We start from the raw sequence: 24,206 nt of genomic DNA on the forward strand, positions 1-24,206 counted from the left end.
TTGAATAAGATGGTCTCCTATCAACACTAATGCTTTTAGAATTTTTGTCTTTGTTTTTGTTTATTTTCTCCTTTGTCTTAACCCCCCCCGTGAATGAAGGACCTTGCCATTGATGGGGAGGCTTGCGTGCCTCAGCGATACAGATAGCCATACCGTAGGTGCAACCACAACGGAGGGGTATCTGTTGAGAGGCCAGACAAATGTGTGGTTGCTAAAGAGGGGCAGCAGCCTTTTCAGTAGTTGCTGTTCTGGATGATTGACTGATCTGGCCTTGAAACACTAACCAAAATGGCCTTTCTGTGCTGGCACTGTGAATGGCTGAAAGCAAGGGGAAACTAAAACCATAATTTTTCCTGAGGGCATGCAGCTTTACTGTATGGTTAAATGATGATGGAGTCCTCTTGGGTAAAATATTCCGTAGGTAAAGTAGTCCCCCGTTCGGATCTCCAGGTGGGGACCACTCAGGAGAACTTCGTTATCAGGAGAACTTCGTTATCAGGAGAAAGAAAACTGGTGTTCTACGGATCGGAGCGTGGAATGTCAGATCCCTTCATCAGGCAGGTAGGTTAGAAAATTGAAAAAGGTAGGTGGATAGGTTAAAGATAGATAAAGTGGGAATTAGTGAAGTTCGTTGGCTGGAGGAACAAGATTTCTGGTCAAGTAAATACAGGCTTACAAATACAAAATCAAATAGGGGTAATGCAGGAGTAGATATAAAAATGATTTAAAAAATGGGAGTGTGGCTAAGCTACTAAAAACAGCATAGTGAACACATTATTATGGCCAAGATAGACACGAAACCCATGCCTACATGCCAACTAGCTCCACAGATGACGAAGAGATTGATGAAATGTATGACGAGATAAAAGAAATTATTCAGATAGTGAAGGGAGACGAAAATTTAATAGTCATGGGTGACTGGAATTTGGTAGTAGGAAAAGGAAGAGAAGGAAACATAGGTGAATACAGAATGGGGATAAAAAATGAAAGAGGAAGCCGCCTGGTAGAATTTTGCACAGAGCATAACTTAATCATAGCTAACACTTGGTTCAAGAATCATAAAAGAAGGTTGTACACATGGAAGAGGCCTGGAGATACTCGAAGGTATCAGATAAATTATATCATGCTAAGACAGAGATTTAGGAACCAGGTTATAAATTGTAAGACATTTCCAGGGGCAGATGTGGACTCTGACCTCGATCTATTGGTTATGAACTGTAGATTAAAACTGAAGAAACTGCAAAAAGTTGGGAATTTAAGAAGATGGGATCTGGATAAACTGATAGAACCAGAGTTTGTAGAGAGTTTCACGGAAAGCATTAGGGAACGATTGACAGGAAGCCGGGGAAAAAAAATACAATAGAGAAGAATGGGTAGCTTTGAGGGATGAAGTAGTGAAGGCAGCAGAGGATCAAGTAGGTAAAAATATGAGGGCTAATAGAAATCCTTGGGTAACAGATGATATATTGAATTTAATTGATGAAAGGAGAGAATATAAAAATGCAGTAAATGAATCAGGCAAAATGGAATACAAACTCCTCAAATATGAGATCGACAGGAAGTGCAAAATGGCTAAGCAGGGATGGCTAGAGGACAAATGTAAGGATGTAGAAGCTTATCTCACTAGGGGTAAGATATATACTGCCTACAGGAAAATTTAAGAGACCTTTGGAGAAAAGAGAACCACGTGTATGAATATCAAGAGCTCAGATGGAAACCCACTTCTAAGCAAAGAAGGGAAAGCAGAAAGGTGGAAGGTGTGGTGTCACCGCCAGACACCACACTTGCTAGGTGGGTAGCCTTTAAATCGGCCGCGGTCTGGTAGTATACGTCGGACCCGCGTGTTGGCACTATCAGTGATTGCAAACCGAGCGCCACCACACGGCAGGTCTAGAGAGACTTCCTAGCTCTCGCCCCAGTTGTACAGCCGACTTTGCTAGCGATGGTTCACTGACTTCTACGCTCTCATTTGCCGAGACGATAGTTAGCATAGCCTTCAGCTACGTTATTTGCTACGACCTAGCAAGGCGCCAGTATCCGTACTATTGTTATTGTGAATCATGTACCATAAAGAGCGATGTTCTCCATTAATGGATTAAAGTTAAGTATTCCACCAGCTACGTCCGTTTTTCTCACTTCTAATTCCCTTGTCATGTTCCAGACCTCACGCCAGCCTGCGTGAGCTAAAACGCGTACATTTCGGCCTCCTGTAACAACGGTGGTGGCTCTCCTGCCAACCACAACAGAAGGAGTACATAGAGGGTCTGTAAAAAGGTGATGTACACAAAGATGAAATGGTGGATATGATACTGCGTGAAGAGTTTGACAGAGCACTGAAAGGCCTAAGCCGAAACAAGGCCCCGGGAGTAGACAACATTCCATGAGACAGACGAAATACCCTCAGACTTCAAGAAGAATGTAATAATCCCAAAGAAAGCAGGTGTTGACAGATGTGAATATTACCGAACTATCAGTTTATTGAACCAGCTGCAAAAGACTAATGTGAATTCTTTACAGACAAATGGAAAAACTGGTAAAGCCGACCTCGGGGAATATCAGTTTGGATTCCATAGAAATATTGGAACACGTGAGGCAATACTGACCCTTACAACTTACCTTAGAAGCTGGATTAAGAAAAGGCAAACCTATGTTTCTAGCATTTTTAGACTTGGAGAAAGCTTTTGACAGTATTGACTGGAATACTCTCTTTCAAATTCTGAAGGTGGCAGGGGTAAAATACAGGAAGCGAAAGGCTATTTACAATTTGTACAGAAACCAGATGGCAGTTATAAGAGTTGAGGGGCATGAAAGGGAAGCAGTGGTGGGGAAGAGAGTGAGACATGGTTGTAGCCTCTCTCTGATGTTATTCAATCTTTACATTGAGCAAGCAGTGAAGGAAACGAAAGAAAAATTCGGAGTAGGTATTAAAATTCAGGGAGAAGAAATAAAATCTTTGAGGTTCGTCGATGACACTGTAATTCTGTCAGAGACAGCAAAGGACTTGGAAGAGCAGTTGAAGGGAATGGACAGTGTCTTGAAATGTGGATATAAGATGAACATCAACAAAAGCAAAACGAGGATAATGGAATGTAGTCAAATTAAGTCGGGTGATGCTGGAGGAATTAGATTAGGAAATGAGACACTTAAAGTAGTAAAGGAGTTTTGCTATTTAGGAAGTAAAATAACTGATGATGGTCGAAGTAGAGAGGATATAAAATGTAGACTGGCAATGGTAAGAAAAGCTTTTCTGAAAAGAGAAATTTGTCAACATCGAGTGTAGATTTAAGTGTCAGGAAGTCGTTTCTGAAAGTATTTGTATGGAGTGTAGCCATGTATGGAAGTGAAACATGGACGATAACTAGTTTGGACAAGAAGAGAATAGAAGCTTTCGAAATGTGGTGCTACAGAAGAATGTTGAAGATTAGATCAGTAGATCACATAACTAATGAGGAGGTATTGAATGGAACTGGGGAGGAGTTCGCGGCACAACTTGACTAGTAGAAGGGATCAATTGGTAGGACATTTTCTGAGGCACCAAGGGATTACCAATTTAGTATTGGACGGCAGCGTGGAGGGTAAAAATCGTAGAGGGAGACCAAGAGATGAATACACTAGGCAGATTCAGAAGGATGTAGGCTGCAGTATGTACTGGGAAATGGAGCAGCTTGCAAAGGATAGAGTAGCATGGAGAGCTGCATCAAACCAGTCTCAGGACTGAAGACAACAACAACAACATGTGCTAATGTTAGAAGAGGAAAAGGGGGGGGGGGGGGTTGAGGAAGCAACTGCTGTGTTTTACCTAGCTTTCCATTCGTCTACATTTTATGTGTTTTTACCATGCTCATCTCATAAAAGTATTTATAAGGGCACTGATAATCATGATGTGCAATGCGTTAAACAGAAAACTGCCATCAGATTCTTCTGTGCTAGGAACCTGCTCTCTCCCTGGGAAACATGTTAGTGGTTATAGAACTAAGGGTAAGGTGACACCAGTCCCACTCTACACCATCTTGAAGGCAATATGTGTTGTCATCAATTTGTCACTGAATATCACTGTATGTATAGTGTATTTCCCACCTCATGATCTACTTGAGATGCGAGTCTCAAAGACCCAATTAGGCAACTGTCCAGAGACTACAACTTTTTGAGGATTTTAATGCAGATTATGTGCTTTGGGTTTCCAATAATACCTACCCCAGTGGTTAAGTTCTTGAAGGACTTTTTGTACCAGAAGACATGTGTCTTTTGAACAGAGGTCAAGTGAAGCATTTCAGCTGGGCAACAAGATCATTCCCAGGCATTGACCTGTAGTTTTATTTGCCAGCACAGATATTTCAGAGTGCTAACTGGACACTCACCTTTACTCAAGCAATCATGTCATTAACTGGATACACTTAAGAAACCTTGAAATAAAGCAGCTGAAGTGGGTGCCCAGCAAAGTGACATGGAAGTTCTCATAGCACCTTAAAAGACAGTGTGGTCCCTGGTGAAATGATGAATATTGCTTTGCTGGTAGGATCAGATGGATAACATTATGAAGTTTGAAGACCAGATCACCAAGAGACAATCATTTGAGTGACAGGAATAGAACTGCAGTTAAGAATTAGAGAGAGTAGTAAAAGGTCTTGAGAATTTCTGAATTCCATTCGTCTTCTGCCTTAAGTCTCAAGAGTATGGGAACTGATAAGGAAGATCTCTGGTAAAGGCTAATTTGACACCTGTTGTTGTAAATTATTGATGTGATTATTTTAATGTCTCCATCTGACACAGAAAACCCACTGATTAATTCCTATCATAACATAGGACTGCTGCTAAGAAAAGTCCCACATTTCTAGGTTGGAAAGAAGTTGCAGAGGGAATGTGGTTGAACTTAAGTTCGGATGATCTAGAAGATTATAGCTACCTCATCTTCATGTGGAAGTTGGAAAATGCCTGGTCTGTTGCTAAGGATGCAGCCCCAGGACCAGATGTTATTATTTACAGCTGACGTGTCCAGTTGTGTAAGGGGTTGAAATAAATCAATCTATGGTTGCTGATACTATATCCAAACATGGAGAAAAGTTATTATGACAGTCCTCTTAAAACTATATAAGCAATCACAAGCAGTGTTGGAAAGATCCTTGAGTGGCAGTAAACTGCTTCACAGTGTGAGTGTGAGACAGAAATAAACTTGACATCTTGAGGTGTCTGGTCTTCTGCTAGATATCAGGGTCATTGAGCATGTCCAGCTTCTTGATATTTCAATACATCTCTTCCCTTTAAAGTCTCTTGCTGTAATTCTTCAGACTTTCCTGACAATTTGTTGACACCTTGAGGATATCAGCAGCATCATTCTGGCATTACTTTTCAGCAGTGTGACTTATTATCTTTATCAAGTGTTACCTGAAGCTGCTCGTTCAAAGAAACGGGTCCGGTATTTATACCAATGGTCTTCTCCCTCCATGATTGGTTCCAGGCCTTCTGTCTGCTCTCCGTTCCCCTAGTAGCGTCCTGAGGCATTCCCTCTTTGTACAGTGCACCAGTCTGCATGCTGGCATTCTGTTTTCGATCTGGTGCCATTCTAGATGTTCCCATTGCTGTCCTTTTCTACTAGAATTATCCTGTGACATTCCATCTTTGGTCTGATGCACCTGGTGCTCTGCTCCCCATGTCCAGACTCTCAGTTCTTTTTGTAGATTTCTGCTTCTGCCCATTTGTGTTTTCAATAACCACGGTGCAGGATCCCAGGCTGTACTGAGGGTGTAACCCAACATCATGATTCATGAGGTTCTTTGTCACCTTTATCTCTGTAGACTCTCTTACAACACTGTATCAGTATGCAAGGGTCTGTACCAGAACCCTCATTTCACCAAAGTTCATGGAATGAGTAAGTTTCAGACATCGCTTGGCAACGTTTTAGTCAGAACATCAGAGGCACATGCAACATGAATAAGAAATATTGGAGAGTATGGTATGATCTTCGTAAGTGTACATTTATTAGGCAGACCACAATATCTTCATCTGAAACTATTATACATTTAATTTAATGACCCACTATCAGAGATGCTTTAAGATGAAAAGCTGTATTGTTCACAGGCATATGATGAATTTTCTGTGGATGTGTAACCATTTCTATATTGTTTCCAGTTTCTAAATGCACTATTTTTCTGTTAATTTTCAGGTAGGTGGTGCTACAGGTTACATTGGGGATCCAAGTGAGAGAACAACAGATAGGCCTGCACTCAGTGCAGAATACATAAAACATAATGTGAGTGGCATAACAGAGAATGTAGAACAACTGTTTAAAAATCATGACACATTTTTGTGGAAAGGTCAGGGTCATGGAGATGATGGTGACTTAGTGCCAGTTACGTATGTAAAAACAGAATTGATCAATTGTTATTGTGTATCATGTGAACATATATAACATAGTGCTTATCTTACAGAATAGTCAACAACTATACTTGGTATGAAAAATTGAATGTACTGTCATTTATGGGCAACATAGGACGCAACTTCAGGATGGGAACCATGCTTTCTCGGCACAGTGTAGGATCTCGTATAGCATCTGAGACTGGCATGAGCTTCACAGAATTCACTTACCAAATTTTCCAAGCATATGATTGGTTATACCTACTTGAGAATTATGACTGCAGATTTCAGATTGGTGGTAGCGACCAGATGGGAAATATTGTCTCAGGACATGACTTAATTTCAAGAGTTTCAAATAGAAAAGTTTATGGTAAGTTGTGAAATGCATGTGGAAAATATACACTCTGTTTATACTTTCTGTACAGTTCATCCTAGATTGTGTTCATCAGCAGCTTGAAATACTTAGTTGAAAGCAAATTAAGTGTTCTTGCTTTGGGAGACATTGAAGCTTTGTATGTTTGAGCGATAAGAATAAGACGTGGTATTACTTATACAAATACTTCCATGTTACAAATAATCTGATAGAGTAATTGTTTATTTTGTTGAGGTAACTTTCATGCTGTGATGAATTATCATTTATCGGAATCTTAAACAGGAGTTGTGCAAAAGACACACTTTTCTTGATACATGGTTCAAAAATAACAATGCACATAGCTATCATGGGATGAGGAAGACAATGGTACAGGTTGTGTAAAATGATAGAAGAAGTTGAGATATTATTATTCTAGTTTCTAGGGGACATTTTTGGTTCCTGCTGGGTGGAAACAAAAATTAGTCGAACCCCTACCCAGCAATGGTAACCCAAAATCAGCTTGCAATTACAGGCAAAACACCGCACTTCCATAGTGTTGAGTGCTTTGGAGTGTGTTTTTCATGACCAGCTGGTTGACTGCCAAAGACCTGTAAACAACCATGACAAATATAAATCAACTTTTTGTAAACACTGCAGTATAGCATTAATCAAAGTGATCACTTCATGAAGGGTAAAATGGAAATTTTAATACTGCTTGCCTTTGTCAAGGTATTTGAAACTACTGACTGCAGTATCATATGTTTGAAAAAGGAAATAGCTATAAGTTGCTATATGGTTCAACAGTCATGCAAGAAACAAATATCAATAGATTGCCTGTGGAACCGTGAAGGGTACTGGTAAATTGTAAAGTAAATACATCATCATCACCTCTCAGGTTTCAGTCCTTGGCTCATTGTTCTGCTGTTCACCAGTTGTATCTCATTAGTTTCCATTCCTATGACTATCTTGTACACACATGCCAGTGACATCAGGCAGTGCCCATGTTGACCATGAGAATATTGCTTCAGCTATCTTGGGTGTTAATGAAGACCTTTGTCCAGTATTAAGACAGGAACAAAATCATGGTCTCAAATGCTAGGTAAGCATCATATTGCTCCAAAGGTTGATCAATGAATGTGTATGTGAAGCATTTCCTCTCGCTTTCTGTGATAGTACTTCATTCCATATCAGAAAACTGCAATAGATCTCAGCATAATCATTTATTAGCAGAACAAACTGTCAGAGCATATGAGAAATCTCTCTTTTTGCTTACATTTGATTAAAAAATTTGGGAACATTTCCACCCAAACTAAAATAAGAATTGGTATAATCTGCAATTCTGCTAAATTTATGATTTTGAAGTATGCTTCTATAATGATTCAGTTGTTTGATGTTGATATTTGTTGAGCACTGTGAGGATTAATATTACTAGATAAGGGACATAACTTTCACTGTGTCTTCATCAGTTTCTCTGGATTACACACATACATCTTCTCACTTACCAAATAGATATCTTCTCTTACTAATGATAATAAGAGGCCTGACCTCCAGTATCTTCACAGTACCTGTGCATAACTAAAATCTTTTACCATTGCCTTCTCTATCTCAGCTTCACATTTGAGGAACAAATTATACAGCAAACATGATTAAAATCATGTGCTGCATTTGAGAGAAAAAATTTTGATTTCCTGGTTATTCTTGAGATAGCATTTGTTACTATGGTATGGAAATCTACTCTGTATTGAATAGTGAACAAGTGTTGCTAGACAATTCTCACCAAATCTCTCAGGTTTAGCCACTACATTTATAAATCAGAGCAAATTGAATTTCAGCAACATAGATGATGCAAAATATAGATCTTGGGAAATTGAGTGAAAACAATTGTATAGATTTGTCGGATACAGCATTGTTGCCATTGTGGTCCTCAGTCTAAAGACTGGTTTGATACAGCTCTCCCTGCTAGTCTACCCAGTGCATGCCTTTGATCTCTGCTTAATTATTGTAGTGTGCATCCACTGGAACCTGCTTATCATAGTGAAATCTTGGCGTACCTCTACAATCCTCTCCATTGTCAAACCTTCTATTCCATACTTTTAGTTTCTCCCCAATCCAATTCAGTACCTCTCCATTTTTTTTAAATCCATATATCTAAGCTTTGGTATTCTTCTATAGTTCCACATTTCAGTATATTCTATTCTCTTCATCTAGGCAGGATGGAACATTCACCAAATGCTATAGAAATGTGGAACTATAGCCACTGTTGGAAAAAATTCTGTAAAGATACTGAAAAAGTTGTTGCAAGATTGAATGTGGAATGTCTTATGGAGTCGCAGCAAAGATAGGTGAGCCATTAGATAACAGGCTAAAAATCACAGGAATTTTCTGTGGTATGAAAGAGGCTTTCAGTCGATGAGCTGGTCATTGCTACACAGTGAATTATTACGTTAACTCATCCCTTTTGTTTTTCTTCCATCTAATCTCTCCAGCATGAACATACAAATTAAGTGATAACACCACAAGCCATGTGAACTTTTCTAGGGCTAAATCTACAAGGGAAAAAAAGACACTCTTAGGGTGGTAAGCTTGCCACCCACGTTCGCCGCACGCCTTGCACACTCGCACCCATCGACTTGGTTAATGCCGTAACAACATTTGAAACATTATCTCTTATTCCGCTATGGACAAAATAATGCAGATGAAGATGTTAGTAAAAGACGGGGTTATAAATAAAATAAAATTAAAGTAGAATGAGGAGTAGAAATAATTGATGCGGTACAAAATTGCAGGATGATAAAAATGGAAGAAATTAAATAGAATTTAATACATAAAAATAAATTAAAACACATGCAGAAATATCCCATGCAGAGAGATGGTTATAGGAAGGAAAAATGAGAGCAATTTGAAAAATTAATATGTTGATTAAAATGATGTGACAAAGGAATAGATAAAAAAAAGTTACGTTTAACTCAATTAATTGATAGAACCAATGATAAAAGTCATTTCAATGAAGATTTAAAATGATAAATTTCAAAGCATCCAATGAGATTCAAATCCATAGCCTGATTTATGTGAGGCCTTTACCTTAACCGTTACACTATGCAATCAGTGTCTTATACATCCCTTTTTTGCGGCTGAAGAGCGTCATGTGAAATTTTAATTTTGTTTTTTTAACCGGTTTCACAATTTTACATTTTACATTTTCCGATACCCAAAAGTTACACATCAAATTTGATTTTCATCCTCCGTTTTTGTACATCTGTTCATAGATTTTCTTCAAAATTTCTTCTAAAAGAGATCCGAATTCCCTGAATCCATGTGGTCAGTGGTCTTCCTCTTTTCTTTCTTCCTGGTGGCTCCCATTCCATAATTCTATGTGGTAATCTCCTCTTTGACATCCTTTTTGTGTGTCCATATCATAACAGTTATTTTTCTTCTACAAAATCTGCAATTGAATTTGTTATGTCGATTTTCTTCCTGATGACTTAATTTCTGATTATTTTTCACCTAGATATCCCTGAGGACTGCCTCCAAAAGTCCATTTCCATTGTCATCAACCTTTTCCCTAATTGCAACTTCACTGGCCATACTTCTGATCCATATGTCGTAATGCTTCTGATAATTATGCTGAAGATTTTTCTTTTTGTTTCCTTTCTGTTGGTTCCATAAAATACCATTTGCTGTTCCAATAGTAAACCTCCCAACATTTATTCTTGAATTAATTTCCTTGTCTTTTTTTCCATCTTGTGTGATACTGACTCCTAGATATTTGTACTCTTCGGTGCGTTTAATAGTTCCCATCCCTTCATCCAGTACCAAATCTTGATTTGTCCACAGCTCGTGGTCTAGTGACTAGCATTGCTGCCTCTGGTTCATAGGTTCTTGGTTTCGATTCCAGCCGGGTTTGGGATTTCCTCAGCCAAGGAACTGGGTGTTTGTGTTATCTCTTCATTTCATCATCATCATCATTCATGACAGTGGCTATATTGGATTGTGCAAAACTTGGACTTTGTTACAATTGGGTCTTGGGCACTGATGACCGCCCAGCTGAGCGCCCCACAAACCCAACATTGTCACCCTAAATCTTGATTTGTCTCTGCTATTACCAAATATTTTGTTTTATTCCTGTTGACCTGGAGTCCCCATTTTTATACTTCTCTATTAATTTCCTTGTGATATACTCTCTATGTCTTCTTTATCTTGTGCCAAAATTAGCTGGTTATCAGCAAATTGTAAAGAATATATCATATCTTTTATTGGGATCCCTATGTTTTGAAATTTTCTATTGTAGTTTTCCAATGCTTTCCTGTATGTATTTTATAAAGTGTTGGTGACAGACTGCATCCTTGACATAATCCTTTTGTAACTTTAAATCCAGGTGAGAGATAATTTTGTGCTTTTATTCTATAGAGTTTTCATAAATGTTCTGAATTGCTTTAATTATTACGGAACTAATGTTAAACACTTTTAAAGTTTTCCACAAGTTACATATGGGTATATCATCATACACTTTTTCTATGTCCACAAATATGGAATTATGGAGTTGATTTCTAACTTTTTTTCTTGTCAATTATATGTTGTAAGCAAAATATATGAACTGTAGTTGACGTCACTGCTCTGAAGCCATTGGCCTCCATTTCCTTAAATTCTGTTTCCAAAAATTGTTTGATAATCCTTCCATAAAGTCTGCTAAATACATTAGTTACAGTTATTCCTCTTTCCTTCTCGCACTCATCTTTCCTTCCTTTCTTGTTGATTGTTGGTATGGCCTCACCATTTGAGCATTTTTCAAAAAGGCTTCTCAAAAGTTTGTGTAATTCATCTGTACCATATTTCATCAGTTCAGTTGGTACCCCTGCAATTGTAGTAGCACTTTTTTTACTGCTTCTACACCCAGTGAAATTCTGCCATTATTTTCTGTCTCTTCTATATCATTATTAATTCTATTCAAAAATTCTCATTTGTTTTCAGTCACTAATTCTTTGAAGTATTTTTTTTTTCAAGTCTGGATACTAACGTAGTTAATTTGTTGAGTTTCTTTAGAATTTTTTCTCATTGTTTTCAATATCTTCAAAGTCTCCGAGCTTCTCTTACAATATTCGCAAACAAGGGCACACCAGAATGAATGGCTGCAGGGTGTGAAACTTGGGACCTTAACCTATGTACTGGATAGATGATTTCAAAACATCAATCCCAACACTGGGATCCTTTCCTTGTGAGAAGAAATAAGAAAGATAGTTGCCTTTCGAGTTTTAATATATATTAAAGAGTAGGGAATATGACTTTAAGGTAACATAGACCTGTAAGGCTATGCAAACTTGAATATTACACTTCTTCACCCAAGTTATGTGTGGTTTGATCATATTGCTATATTTCCCTATCTTTCTCTTTAGCTCTAAATTTACAAGCACTGGTTCTGAAACTTGCTTGTTCATCACTCTAGTTTCTTAGTTGTTAAAATTCCATTTCTGTTTAATATACCCTCAACTCCTCTTTACAGATTACCGTTTCTAGTCGATTACAAAAATATATTTCAGTTCATATTTTATTATTTTATTCCTCATGAACGTAAACACTGGTTCTTCAAGATGAATATTTATTTATTGTTCTTTTTACTAGCAGTGCAATGTAAAATCAAGTGTAACACAGCATTTAAGAGTTGTGCATTAGTGTGATACCTTTCCTTTCAATTTTTTCCAAGGAGCATTTTATAAGGATCCATCAGCTTAATACCAGTAAAACGTGTGTGTGTGTGTGTGTGTGTGTCAGTCAGTCAGAAGCACCACACCAAGGAAGTTAACATTTTCAGAGGTGTTGTTATGATTTGAACAATTGTTTTCCTTGCTTGCCTTCTATTTCTACACACACACACACACACACACACACACACAAAACTGTGTATCAGTTAGATGGAAGAGCTTTAATAAATTGCGACTCTTCCTGTTGTTTTTGCTTTCACATTGTGTCGATTTCCTAGTAACTGGTGTGATGGAGAGCATAATGTCAAATGTTTTATTGTGGTTAGTATTCCACACAATAATATAGGTGGTTGTATATTCGATCATCCATAGATATATTAAAAACAAAGATTCCAAGACTTACCAAGCGGGAAAGCGCCGGCAGACAGGCACATGAACAAAACACACAAACACACACACAAAATTACGAGCTTTCGCAACTGGCAGTTGCTTCGTCAGTTGCTTTCCTGACGAAGCAACTGCCAGTTGCGAAAGCTCGTAATTTTGTGTGTGTGTTTGTGTGTTTTGTTCATGTGCCTGTCTGCCGGCGCTTTCCCGCTTGGTAAGTCTTGGAATCTTTGTTTTTAATATATTTTTCCCATGTGGAAGTTTCTTTCTGTTTTATTTACACGATCATCCATAGAACTGTATTGCTTTCAGTAAATGGTATCGCGTGCTTTCAGGCCACATTCGTTCCTGAACATTCAGATAATGTGCATTTGTCGTATCAGTAATGGCTAGGCAGTGGCTGACAAAATTCTACATTTCCTACACTGCTCAACAAACAAATCTGTGTGTGAGCGAGTAAGTGCCGTTTATTGTTTGTAGTTCCTCTGGAACAAACAAGCTAAAGCTTTTGCTATACAATGCAGTTGGTTTGATCTACCTAAAAACTTATTTTTGCATGTTGATTTCTTATATGTGTTAGCAACTTGTCTCTCTTTCTTTACAGGTTTAACTGTCCCTCTTGTCACTACAGAGACCGGCAATAAATTTGGAAAATCTGAGGGGAATGCAATATGGTTGAACAGAGAAAAAACTTCACCATTTGAATTATATCAGTTTTTTATACGATCTCGAGACTCGGAAGTAGAAAATCTTTTAAAATTATTCACTTTCTACTCAACAGGAAAAATTAATGAGATTATGCAACAACATAAGGTGATTCATGTTTTGTAACATGTTAGTAATTTTTCTATATGAGAGAGAGAGAGAGAGAGAGAGAGAGAGAGAGAGACCTAATATCTGTTAAAATGTATTTTTATTGTTTAAAGTCTGAAAATTATTTTCTTCATTTTAAGGTAAAGCCAGAAGCTCGATTAGCACAGAAGAAATTGGCTGAACAAGTTACAGTCCTTGTTCATGGAGGTTTGTATTGAAAACATTATAACTACAAATGGGTGATCTTAATAATGTTGAAATAGGTAAAAAGACTGTCACTACATTAGGAGGAGGGAAAGTTTAGCAAAACCATCAGCATTGTAAAACTGGTACATGCAGTGAATCTTGTCTTTCAGATTTTTAGATTCTTCCATTTGGATCTAAAGAATGAAATACACTGAAGAGCAAAAGAAACTGGTACACCTGTCTAATATCGTGTAGGGCCCCTGCGAGCGCACATAATGCCGCAATATGACATGGCCTGGACTCTACTAATGTCTGAAGTAGTGGTGGAGGAAATTTACACCATGAATCGTGCAGGGCTGTCCATAAATCAGTGAGAGTATGAGGCGGCGGAGATCTCTTCTGAACAGCACTTTGCAAGATATCTGAGATATGCTCAGTAGTATTCATGTCTGGGGATCTCGGTGGCTAGTGGAAGTGTTTAAGCTCGGAAGAGTTTCCTGGAGCCACCCTGTAGCAGTTCTGGACATGTGGGGTGTCGCATTGTTCTGCTGGAATTGCCCAAGAGTGTCAGGATGCACATTTGACATGAATGGACGCAGGTGATCACATAGGATAATTACATACATGTCACCTGTCAGAGTCATATCTAGATGTATCAGGAGTCCTGTATCACTCCAACTGCATTTGCTCCACACTATTACAGAGCCTCCATCAGCTTGAACAGACCCCTGCTAACATGCAGGGTCCATGGATTCATGAGGTTGTCTCCATACCCATGCACATCCATCCACTTGATATAATGTGCTATGAGGCTTGTCCAACCAGGCAACATGTTTCCAATCATCTGCAGTCCAAAGTCAGTTTTGATGGGCCCAGGTGAGGCGTAAAATATTGTGTCATGTAATCAAGGGTACAAGAGTGGGCTGTCGCCTTTGAAAGCCCATATTGATAATGTTCTGTTGAATGGTTTCCACGCTGACAGCTGGCCGAAGTGGCCGAGCGGTTCTAGGCGCTTCAGTCTGGAACCACGCGACCGCTACGGTCGCAGGTTCGAATCCCATCTCAGGCATGGATGTGTGTGATGTCCTTAGGTTAGTTAGGTTTAAGTAGTTCTAAGTTCTAGGGGACTGATGACCTCAGCAGTTAAGTCCCATAGTGCTCAGGGCCATTTGAACCATGCTGACACTTGTTGATGTCCCAGCATTGAAATCTGCAGCAATTTGCGGAAGTGTTGCACTTCTGTCATGTTGAATGATTCTCTTAGTTGTAATTGGTCCCATTCTTACAGGAACTTTTTCCGTCTGCAGCAGCGCTGGAGATTTGATTTTTTACCGGATACCTGATATTCACAGTACACTTGTGAAATGGTTGTATGGGAAAACCCCCACTTCAGCACTACCTGTGTCCCATCGCTTGTGTGCCAGCTAAAACACCACTTTCATCTTGATAACCTGGCATTGTAACAGCAGTGACCTATCTAATAACTGCACCAGACACCTGTTGTCTTATATAGGCGTTGCCGATTGCACCATTGTATTTTGCCTATTTACGTATCTCTGTTTTTGAATACACATGCCTATACCAGTCTCTGTGGCGCTTCAGTGTATAACTATGAGAAAACATTTTGAAATATTGCGCAGAGATTGGAAGGGAGGGTGGGTTTCTCAATAGCTATTGTCAGTAATATGTGACAGACTTATGATTTTGAAAGCCTGTAATGCATTTCACTTAATTTTTTGTGTTTGTATCATCTGTACCTCTGTTTTTATTTTTTCATTTGCAACTATTTACATTTTTCAATCTACCTGAGCATAATATGGAGTTTTATACATAAATCTGTTTTTGTTTCTGTTTTTGTGTTAGTTGTTGACTTTTGTGTTAGGAATTAATAAATAGTGTCAATGTGCTGCGTCTAGTAATACTACCATGATCCTGAATATGTGTGTCCCGAATATCCTATTTGTCTCTGTTGTATACAGAAATTATTCTTTGAGGCTTGGTACACTGTTACACTTTGTCAGTCTTGTATTTATGACTTGCTCTGCACATTGTTCAACATCATCACTGGAATGGGGCTTAGTTTCTACTTAGATTCTTTATACAATAGTAATTAACTTTTGATCTGCATATTAAGCATATAAAATGTTTTCTGAGTTGTTATAGCCCCTGATGAAGTCTCCAGCTTTGGGAGACGAAACATTAAGCAGAGAAATATCTCTTAGACAACAACCTAATTCCCCAAAAACAAATATCATCAAAAATGCAAATATTGAATGTGAAAATCTGCATTATAGAAAACCTGTATTATAGAAATTAGCTCTTAAATACATTGATATCAAGTTAGGTGAGCTCTTATGTGGTTATGAATTATCCCCTATCATATCCTGGCTGTAAAGAAACTAAATTTGTTGTAGAAGATAAAATAAATATGAATGTTGTGTATGACAAAGCCTCAGAATTGTAATCGTCATCTCTATAAGTCATTAGCAACAACTAACATTTTAGGACCTTTTGTTTATTCACCTTGTATTTCCCTGTTTTATCTCTTCAGAGAAAATCATGTGAACATTGTAAAACTTTTGTAATGCGTGGCGCCTGCAGGAGTTTTTCATCATTAGCTTACAGCAGAGGCAAATTTAAATCTTTTGGAGTTAAGACTGCTGTAAACAATCAAACTTATAAGCTGTTTGCTTTCTATGGCTTTGTCAAACAAATGTTCTCATGTACAGACCAAGTTTTTCAAACATACCATCACTTTTGGAGCAGCTCTCCCATTATATAGTTATTACTTTGTATAGTATTTTGACATAAGTGGTAATGGCTACCAGCACAGACATCAGCTTTAGCACTGGGTATAAAGGCAAAGGAAATAGATGTCCTGAGAATGGTTGAAATTGAGAGGTAAAAAATATACCAATGAAAATCTGCATATGGAAGAATTAAGTACAAAACCCAAAGTTTACATGAACTTTCTCAGAATTAGCTATAAAACTGGCATGTCCTAGCATAAGAGAGAGAGAGAGAAGAGGTTACAGGTCAGTCTGTAATTCCTAATTGGTTCAGAGCAAATGCACAAAGACAAATTTCCTGTGATGGCAGGTGACTCTTATTATCACTGGCAAGACTATCACAGGGCACGTTAGAGAGGTGGAGATTTTGGGACTCTATAAAGATACTCATACCAGGAATCAAGGAATTCGTGGGTCTGAATAACACTCTTTTATTGTATTCAGACTAAACTAATACACTGAAGGTTAATTCTAAACATTAGAAAAAGCAAAGAATTCGACTATTGGAACAAGAGAAGTCAGTCTCTCAGTTTGTGGGGCGAGTGCAAACAGAAGTAGCAACCATTAGCAGCATTGTAAAGTATGAACATTGAGAGCAGCACTCCAGGTGAGAAAACAGATTTAAAACATCTCATTCTGGAAACATCCCCCAGGCTGTGGCTAAGCCATGTCTCCACAGTATCCTTTCTTTCAGGAGTGCTAGTTCTGCATGTTTGCCAGAAGAGCTTCTGTAAAGTTTGGAAGGTAGGAGACGGATACTGGCAGTAGTAAAGCTGTGAGTACCGGGCGTGAGTCGTGCTTCGGTAGCTCAGTTGGTAGAGCACTTGCCCGCGAAAGGCAAAGGTCCCGAGTTCGAGTCTCGGTCGGGCACACAGTTTTAATCTGCCAGGAAGTTTCAGATTTAAAACAGCTTACCTGGGGCTGGCAGTGAGTGACACAGAGTTCATCTGACAGAGAAGTTTCTTGAGTACGAAAATCCAAGGTTTTTAAAGGGTTGTGGTGGCACCCTGTGTGGCCTGCCACTCCCCCCTGCGCTTTACAGGCATCAGCCAATCTGACCTGCGGCTCTGCACCTCTAGGGAGCCTTTGACCAACCACTTTCAGATCCCTCCCATTCTCGTACTTTTCAAGCTGTGATGTTCAGAGCTTTTACACTAACAAACTCCATATTTGATAACAACAGTGTTCAGCTGAAAGTTAAATGTCACTTCTCATTTCTAACATGGCTAGCAACAATGTTAACATCGTTTTACCCGGCTCTTAGGGAGAAGGCTTCTCTTTTGGGATAGGGGCCGCTGTTCAAGCAGTTTTACACATTTTCCATCTCACACTAACCTGTGTGAACCCACTGACATGGTTGTTCTCAGAGACTCATATCATGCTTGCTGCCTATGCCAAGACTGGCATGTCAATATAAAACATTATTTCATTTTTCACTGCACTTTCATTGATAAAGAAACTTCAATACAAATCTTTGGATCAACTGTACTATTTCACACTACATGTACATAGCAATACGAACATCGCCTATCATGATTACAACAATAAACATACAAAAGAACACACATACTTAAAAATTCTTCCTTACATTTTCCCCATGTGATGCACAATACTAATTTCTTATGTAGTGGGGGAGTTTTCTAGCTTTGAATTCTGTTTTATCTCTGAGTGATCTGGCATAAGTAACAAGCCTCTTTCCTCAGGATAATTCCATGTCGAGTGGAGCAGTTGTAGAGATAGCTGGTGCTTCACCTTTTCTGAATCCGAAGAAATTTTTTGAGTTGGTTCAATAATGTCTTGATTAGATATATACACAGTTCCAGCTCTGAATCTCGTTTGGTCCCATTTCCATAGCCTCTATAGATAGAGGTCCAAAGTTTGACCACAGACAACATGCTTAAGTGCCAAATTTGGATAACTTTTATGAAAGGTATTCTTAACTTACAAGCCACTGCTTTTGTATTCTTAAACAACTTTTTGTGTTGAATAAGACTATATTACTGATTAGATTTTTAAACATATGTGGTGACAACTGTATTTGTGCAAATCGGCAGAAAATTCATCTGTGATCAGCTATAAATCATAATTTTATGAACAGATTCAGCCAAGAACTGGTAATATTCCACACAGCCATGCCAACTTATTGTGCTTTTTGTATAATTTCTTCTGTTCTCTATCAAAATACACGCACCTGGAAATTGTTTAAAATGTTTTGGATGCCAAATTTTGGATACGTCTCGGAAACTATACAGTTATGTAGAAAGAAACATTAGTGAACATAATAGCTGCTGTCATGAATGGCTGAGACTGTGATCACACTGACGTAATTTTGTGGGTGTACTCATTATGTTTCACAGTTTGTTGTTGTTCTGCTACAAATACATCATGTTGTTGGGTTAATAGGAGATATTGCTCAGTAACTCACCTTGCACTTTTTTTGGTAAGATAATTATACCTTCTGTCAGATAATTTTAAAATTTGTAATCCATCAAAGAACTAAAAGTAAATATGAAAAATAAATGTTGATGCTTGGCCCTTTTTTTTTAAGATAGTATTTCTCTTGAAGATACATCAACGACATATGTTCCAGGAAAGCTTTAAATAATAGCATAAATGGGTGGTTTCCTGGTCCAATATTCTTCTAAGTGGACAGTCGCCAAAGTGTTAATTGAATAAAGTAAAATCGGTGAAAACTGCTTTTATGCCAATAAAAATACAAATGTAGGTATGTGCAAATCAACTCCAAGCAATAAGCAGCAGCAAAACAAATGAAAATATGTGCCTACTTGTGGACGAAATTACCCCCAAATGTTTTTGTAAATTTGTTCCCATTATAGGAAACATTGTTGAAAATCTTCCAAGACATTGTTGCTGTGTCTAGAAATAGTAGGTATCCTTTTAGCTTCAGGAGCTATATAGTTAAATTAAAGACCCGTGCTTTCTTGGATATGAAATGACCCCTGAAAGGTTTTGCAAATTCATTACTAAATTTTTTCACAGTATTATTAAACACGTTATTGCAAACACTTTTAAAATATTGCCAAAACATTTCAACACCACTGTTCACGAAATATATGTTTTGTTTGAACTGTCAGTTCTTCTCTGGTGTTTATCTTGTGATGAGCTTGCTCTTAGAAAGATTTGTGACTAAGCTAATTTGTGTTTTATTTGTTTTGTGATATGAATTAAGAAGTCATGATGCCTGCTTTTTGGTGGTCAAGATGCCACCAACCGTCATAAGCCTTCGTCATTTTTCTTTGGTAAAGTCAGCTGTATTCAGTGTTGCTGGCCAAAGATTTTTTTCGGATTTAGTACTGGATTTCACTTTATAGAAGATGAATAAATTTGTTCTTACCGTAATGCACTGCAGATGACAAAATTTCAGGTACTGCAAAATACCTTCTGTAATGCATTTGAGAAAACAAACATAAAGCTAAGAATGGTTTACAACTAACTGGCATTTCTCATGTTGGCAAGTTGAAACTGTTGACTAAAAGTTTTTATGCCTGGCCAGAAGCTTTGTCTCAGATGTAGACAAGAATTTGCTCATAAGCAACTACTGGTTTGGTATTAGCAAGAAACAATATTTGTTGATTATGTGGATGCAGTTAACACTTGCTACAGTGAATACTTCACTGACCTCTCTCAGATTCGTCTTTAAAGCTTCAATTAGCGAAAGAAATTCAGTGGGTTGAATAAGGCAAAAGCTAAAAAGGTAATTATAAACAGTAGATGTGATTTCACAGATTTACTGTAGCTATATTATTTGACATAATTGTCACAGTGATTTGTACACACATAGAAAAAACTTCTGTTTTCTTGACATGTTACAAGTGCTCAAGTGCTTCATATGTTCATATCAGAGCAAAATGTCACGGACCTTTGGGGGTGATGGAGTCCCACCTCTAACTGACAAACCAGGGACTCCTAAGATACAACTTGGCAAACAAATGATAATGAGATGGGGAGCTATTAATATCAATGGGGGCCACTCTGGGAAGAAGGTAGAGCTGGCAGAGGCTGCAAGTAATATGGGGCTGGACCTTTTAGCTGTTAGTGACATTCGGGTAAGGGGGGAGAAAGAAGAGGAAGTGGGAGAATACAAGGTCTACCTCTCAGGAGTCAAAGCAGGAGTAGCACAATGGGGTGTAGGGCTTTGCATCAGGAAAGAAATGGAACCCAGCGTATTTCAATAAGGTATGTAAACGAACAACTGATGTGGATAGATTTGACAGTGTCTAGCAAGAAAATTAGGATTGTGTCAGTATACTTGCATTGTGAAGGGACAGATCAAGAGAAGATGGATAGTTTTTATGTTAGAGTAAAGGACAAGGACAGTGTTCTGCTCATGGGTGATTTTAACGCCAGGATTGGAAATCAAACAGAAGGGTATGAAAAGGTTGTGGGTAAATTTGGAGAGGATATGGAGGCCAACAGGAACGGGAAACAACTCTTGGATTTCTGTGCCAGTATGGGCTTAGTGATCACAAACTCCTTTTTTTTAAACATAAGAACATTCACTGGTATACTTGGGAAAGCAGGGGAACCAGATCTGTCATTGACTATATAATAACAGATCAGGAATTCAGGAAGGCTGTGAGGGACACACGTGTATTCAGGGGATTCTTTGATGATACTGGTCATTATTTAATCTGCAGTGAAATTGGGATTGTGAGGCCGAAAGTGCAGGAGGTCAGGTCCATATATAGGAGGATAAGAGTGGAGAAACTTCAGGATAAGGAAATCAGGCACAAGTACATAACAGCGATCTCAGAAAGGTACCAGTTAGTTGAATGTAGTCAATTACAGTAATTGGAAAAGGAATGGACAAGGTACAGGGACACAGTATTAGAAGTGGCTAAAGAATGTCTTGGAACAGTAGTGTGTAAAAGTAGGATGAAGCAAACAGCTTGGTGGAATGACCCAGTCAAGGCAGCCTGTAAAAGGAAAAAGAAGGCATATCAAAAATGACTACATACTAGAACTCAGGTAGACAGAGAAAGTTATGTTGAAGAAAGAAACAAAGCTAAACAGATAATTGCAGCATCCAAGAAGAAATCTTGGGAAGACTTTGGAAACAGGTTGGATAGTATGGGTCAAGCTGCTGGAAAACCATTCTGGAGTGTAATTAGCAGTCTTAGACAGGGAGGTAAGAAGGAAATGACAAGTATTTTGGACAGGTCAGGAAAACTGCTGGTGAATCCTGTGGATGCCTTGGGCAGATTGGGGGAATATTTTGAAGAGTTGCTCAATGTAGGTGAAAATACGGTCAGTAATGTTTCAGATTTCGAGGTAGAATGGGATAGGAATGATGATGGAAATAGGATCACATTTGAGAAAGTGGAGAAAATGGTCAATAGATTGCAGTGCAATAAAGCAGTGGATGAAATTAAGTCGGAACTCATCAAATACAGTGGAAGTTCAGGTCTTAAATGGCTACTCAGGATAATTGAAATGGCCTGGGAGTCGGGACAGGTTGCATCAGACTGGACAAAAGAAGTAATCACACCAATCTTTGAACATGGAAACAGAAATGATTGTAACGACTACAGAGGTATCTCTTTAATCAGCGTTGTGGGTAAAATCTTCTCAGGTATTGTCGAAAGGAAAGTGCGAGTATTAGTTGCGGACCAATTGGATAAAAATCAGTGTGGGTTTAGGCCTCTTAGAGGTTGTCAGGACCAGATCTTTAGCTTACAGCAAATAATGGAGAAGTGTTATGAGTGGAACAGGGAATTGTATCTATGCTTTATAGATCTAGAAAAGGCATATGACCGGGTTCCTAGGAGGAAGTTATTGTCTGTTCTACGAGATTATGGAATAAGAGGCAAACTTTTGCAAGCAATTAAAGGTCATGAAATGGATAGTCAGGCAGCAGTTAGAGTTGACGGTAAATTGAGTTCATTGTTCAGAGTAGTTTCAGGGGTAAGACAAGGCTGCACCATGTCTCCACTGTTGTTCCTATTATTTATCGATCATATGTTGAAAACAATAGACTGGCTGGGTGAGATTAAGATATGTGAACACAAAATAAGCAGTCTTGCATATGCGGATGACTTAGTTGTGATGGCAGATTCGATTGAAAGTTTCCAGAGTAATATTTCAGAGCTAGATCAGAAATTTAAGGACTATGGTATGAAGATTAACATCTCCAAAACGGAAGTAATGTTAGTGGTAAAGAAATATAAATGGATTGAGTGCCAAATAGGAGGAACAAAGTTAGAACAGTTAGACAGTTTCAAGTACTTAGGATGCATATTCTCACAGGATGGCAACATAGTGAAAAAACTGGAAGCGAGGTGTAGCAAAGCTAATGCAGTGAGCGCTCAGCTACGATCTATGCTCTTCTGCAAGAAGGAAGTCAGTACCAAGACTAAGTTATCTGTGCACCATTCAATCTTTCGACCAACTTCGTTGTATGGGAGCGAAAGCTGGGTGGATTCAGGTTACCTTATCAACAAGGTTGAGGTTATGAATATGAAAGTAGCTGGGATGATTGCAGGTACTAGTAGATGGGAACAATGGCAGGAGGGTGTCCACAACAAGGAAATCAAAGAAAAACTGGGAATGAACTCTATAGATGTAGCAGTCAGGGTGAACAGGCTTAGATGGTGGGGTCATGTTACACACATTGGAGAAGCAAGGTTACCCAAGAGACTCATGGGTTCAGCAGTAGAGGGTAGGAGGAGTCAGGGCAGACCAAGGAGAAGGTACCTGGATTCGGTTAAGAATGATTTTGAAGTAATAGGTTTAACATCAGAAGAGGCACCAATGTTAGCACTGAATAGGGGATCATGCAGGAATTTTATAAGGGAGGCTATGCTCCAGGCTGAACGCTGAAAGGGCATAATCAGTCTTAAATGATGATGATGATGATGACGATGATGATACATTGTTGTTGTTCTAACCAACACAAGTGTCTCGTCTGAAACTCAACCATGGATTGACTTGTCTCAAGACCAAAAATTGGGCCCTTGTATATCCTCACAATAATAGGTACTGAAACTACACATTGTTCAAAGTTAAATTTACAGAAATTACAATTAAAACTTAACTCATTTGACATCAAAAAATTGGTTCTTTTTAACTGTTTCTTCTACTATAAGAGTTAGGCCAAATTATTTGCTTAAATGATGAAATTAACAGGTATTGTTATGCAAACAATACTTTTGACAAAACTGTTAATTACTTTGGAATTAATTAAGGGTTGGCTTTGCTAATATGTTTTCAAATAGATCCTTTAAGAATACTATTAGTTGTTCCTCCAGATGTTTATAATTAGTACAGAATTTATGTTTGATTCTATGTCAACCATAGAATTTAAGTTACGAAACAATTACTGATTTCACCCAATAGCCAAAAAAGTAGTAACTAGGAATAGTCAAAATGAATTAGAAAATCAATTACATACATAAAACTAAGCGCAGAATTAGATCTGGTGGTATATTCTTTAAAACTAAGGGCCAACCTTTCTCTTTTATGGAAATGCAGTTTACATTCATGTATGTTAATGGTAATTAATTAAAACTGAAAAAAAACAACAATTTAAGTAGGCAGATGGCAAACCAAGAGGGGAAGTAAAAATATGCCAGCTTGCTTCATCACAGTGCATTCCTACTATGCTGGTAGGTT

General features: G+C 38.3%; 1 protein-coding gene across 1 annotated transcript in view; it reads left to right on the plus strand.

Moving 5' to 3' along the window:
* LOC126330611 (tyrosine--tRNA ligase, mitochondrial) overlaps positions 1–24,206 on the plus strand; it is a 117,777-nt gene that overhangs the window by 23,749 nt on the left and 69,822 nt on the right. Inside the window, exons 3-6 of the mRNA XM_049996377.1 lie at positions 6,161–6,351; positions 6,426–6,721; positions 13,391–13,599; positions 13,740–13,806. Of these exons, the coding sequence (XP_049852334.1) occupies positions 6,161–6,351; positions 6,426–6,721; positions 13,391–13,599; positions 13,740–13,806 (763 nt within the window). The remainder of the gene's footprint in view (positions 1–6,160; positions 6,352–6,425; positions 6,722–13,390; positions 13,600–13,739; positions 13,807–24,206) is intronic.

Source organism: Schistocerca gregaria, chromosome 2, assembly GCF_023897955.1.
Source record: "Schistocerca gregaria isolate iqSchGreg1 chromosome 2, iqSchGreg1.2, whole genome shotgun sequence".
NCBI classification, from domain to species: domain Eukaryota; kingdom Metazoa; phylum Arthropoda; class Insecta; order Orthoptera; family Acrididae; genus Schistocerca; species Schistocerca gregaria.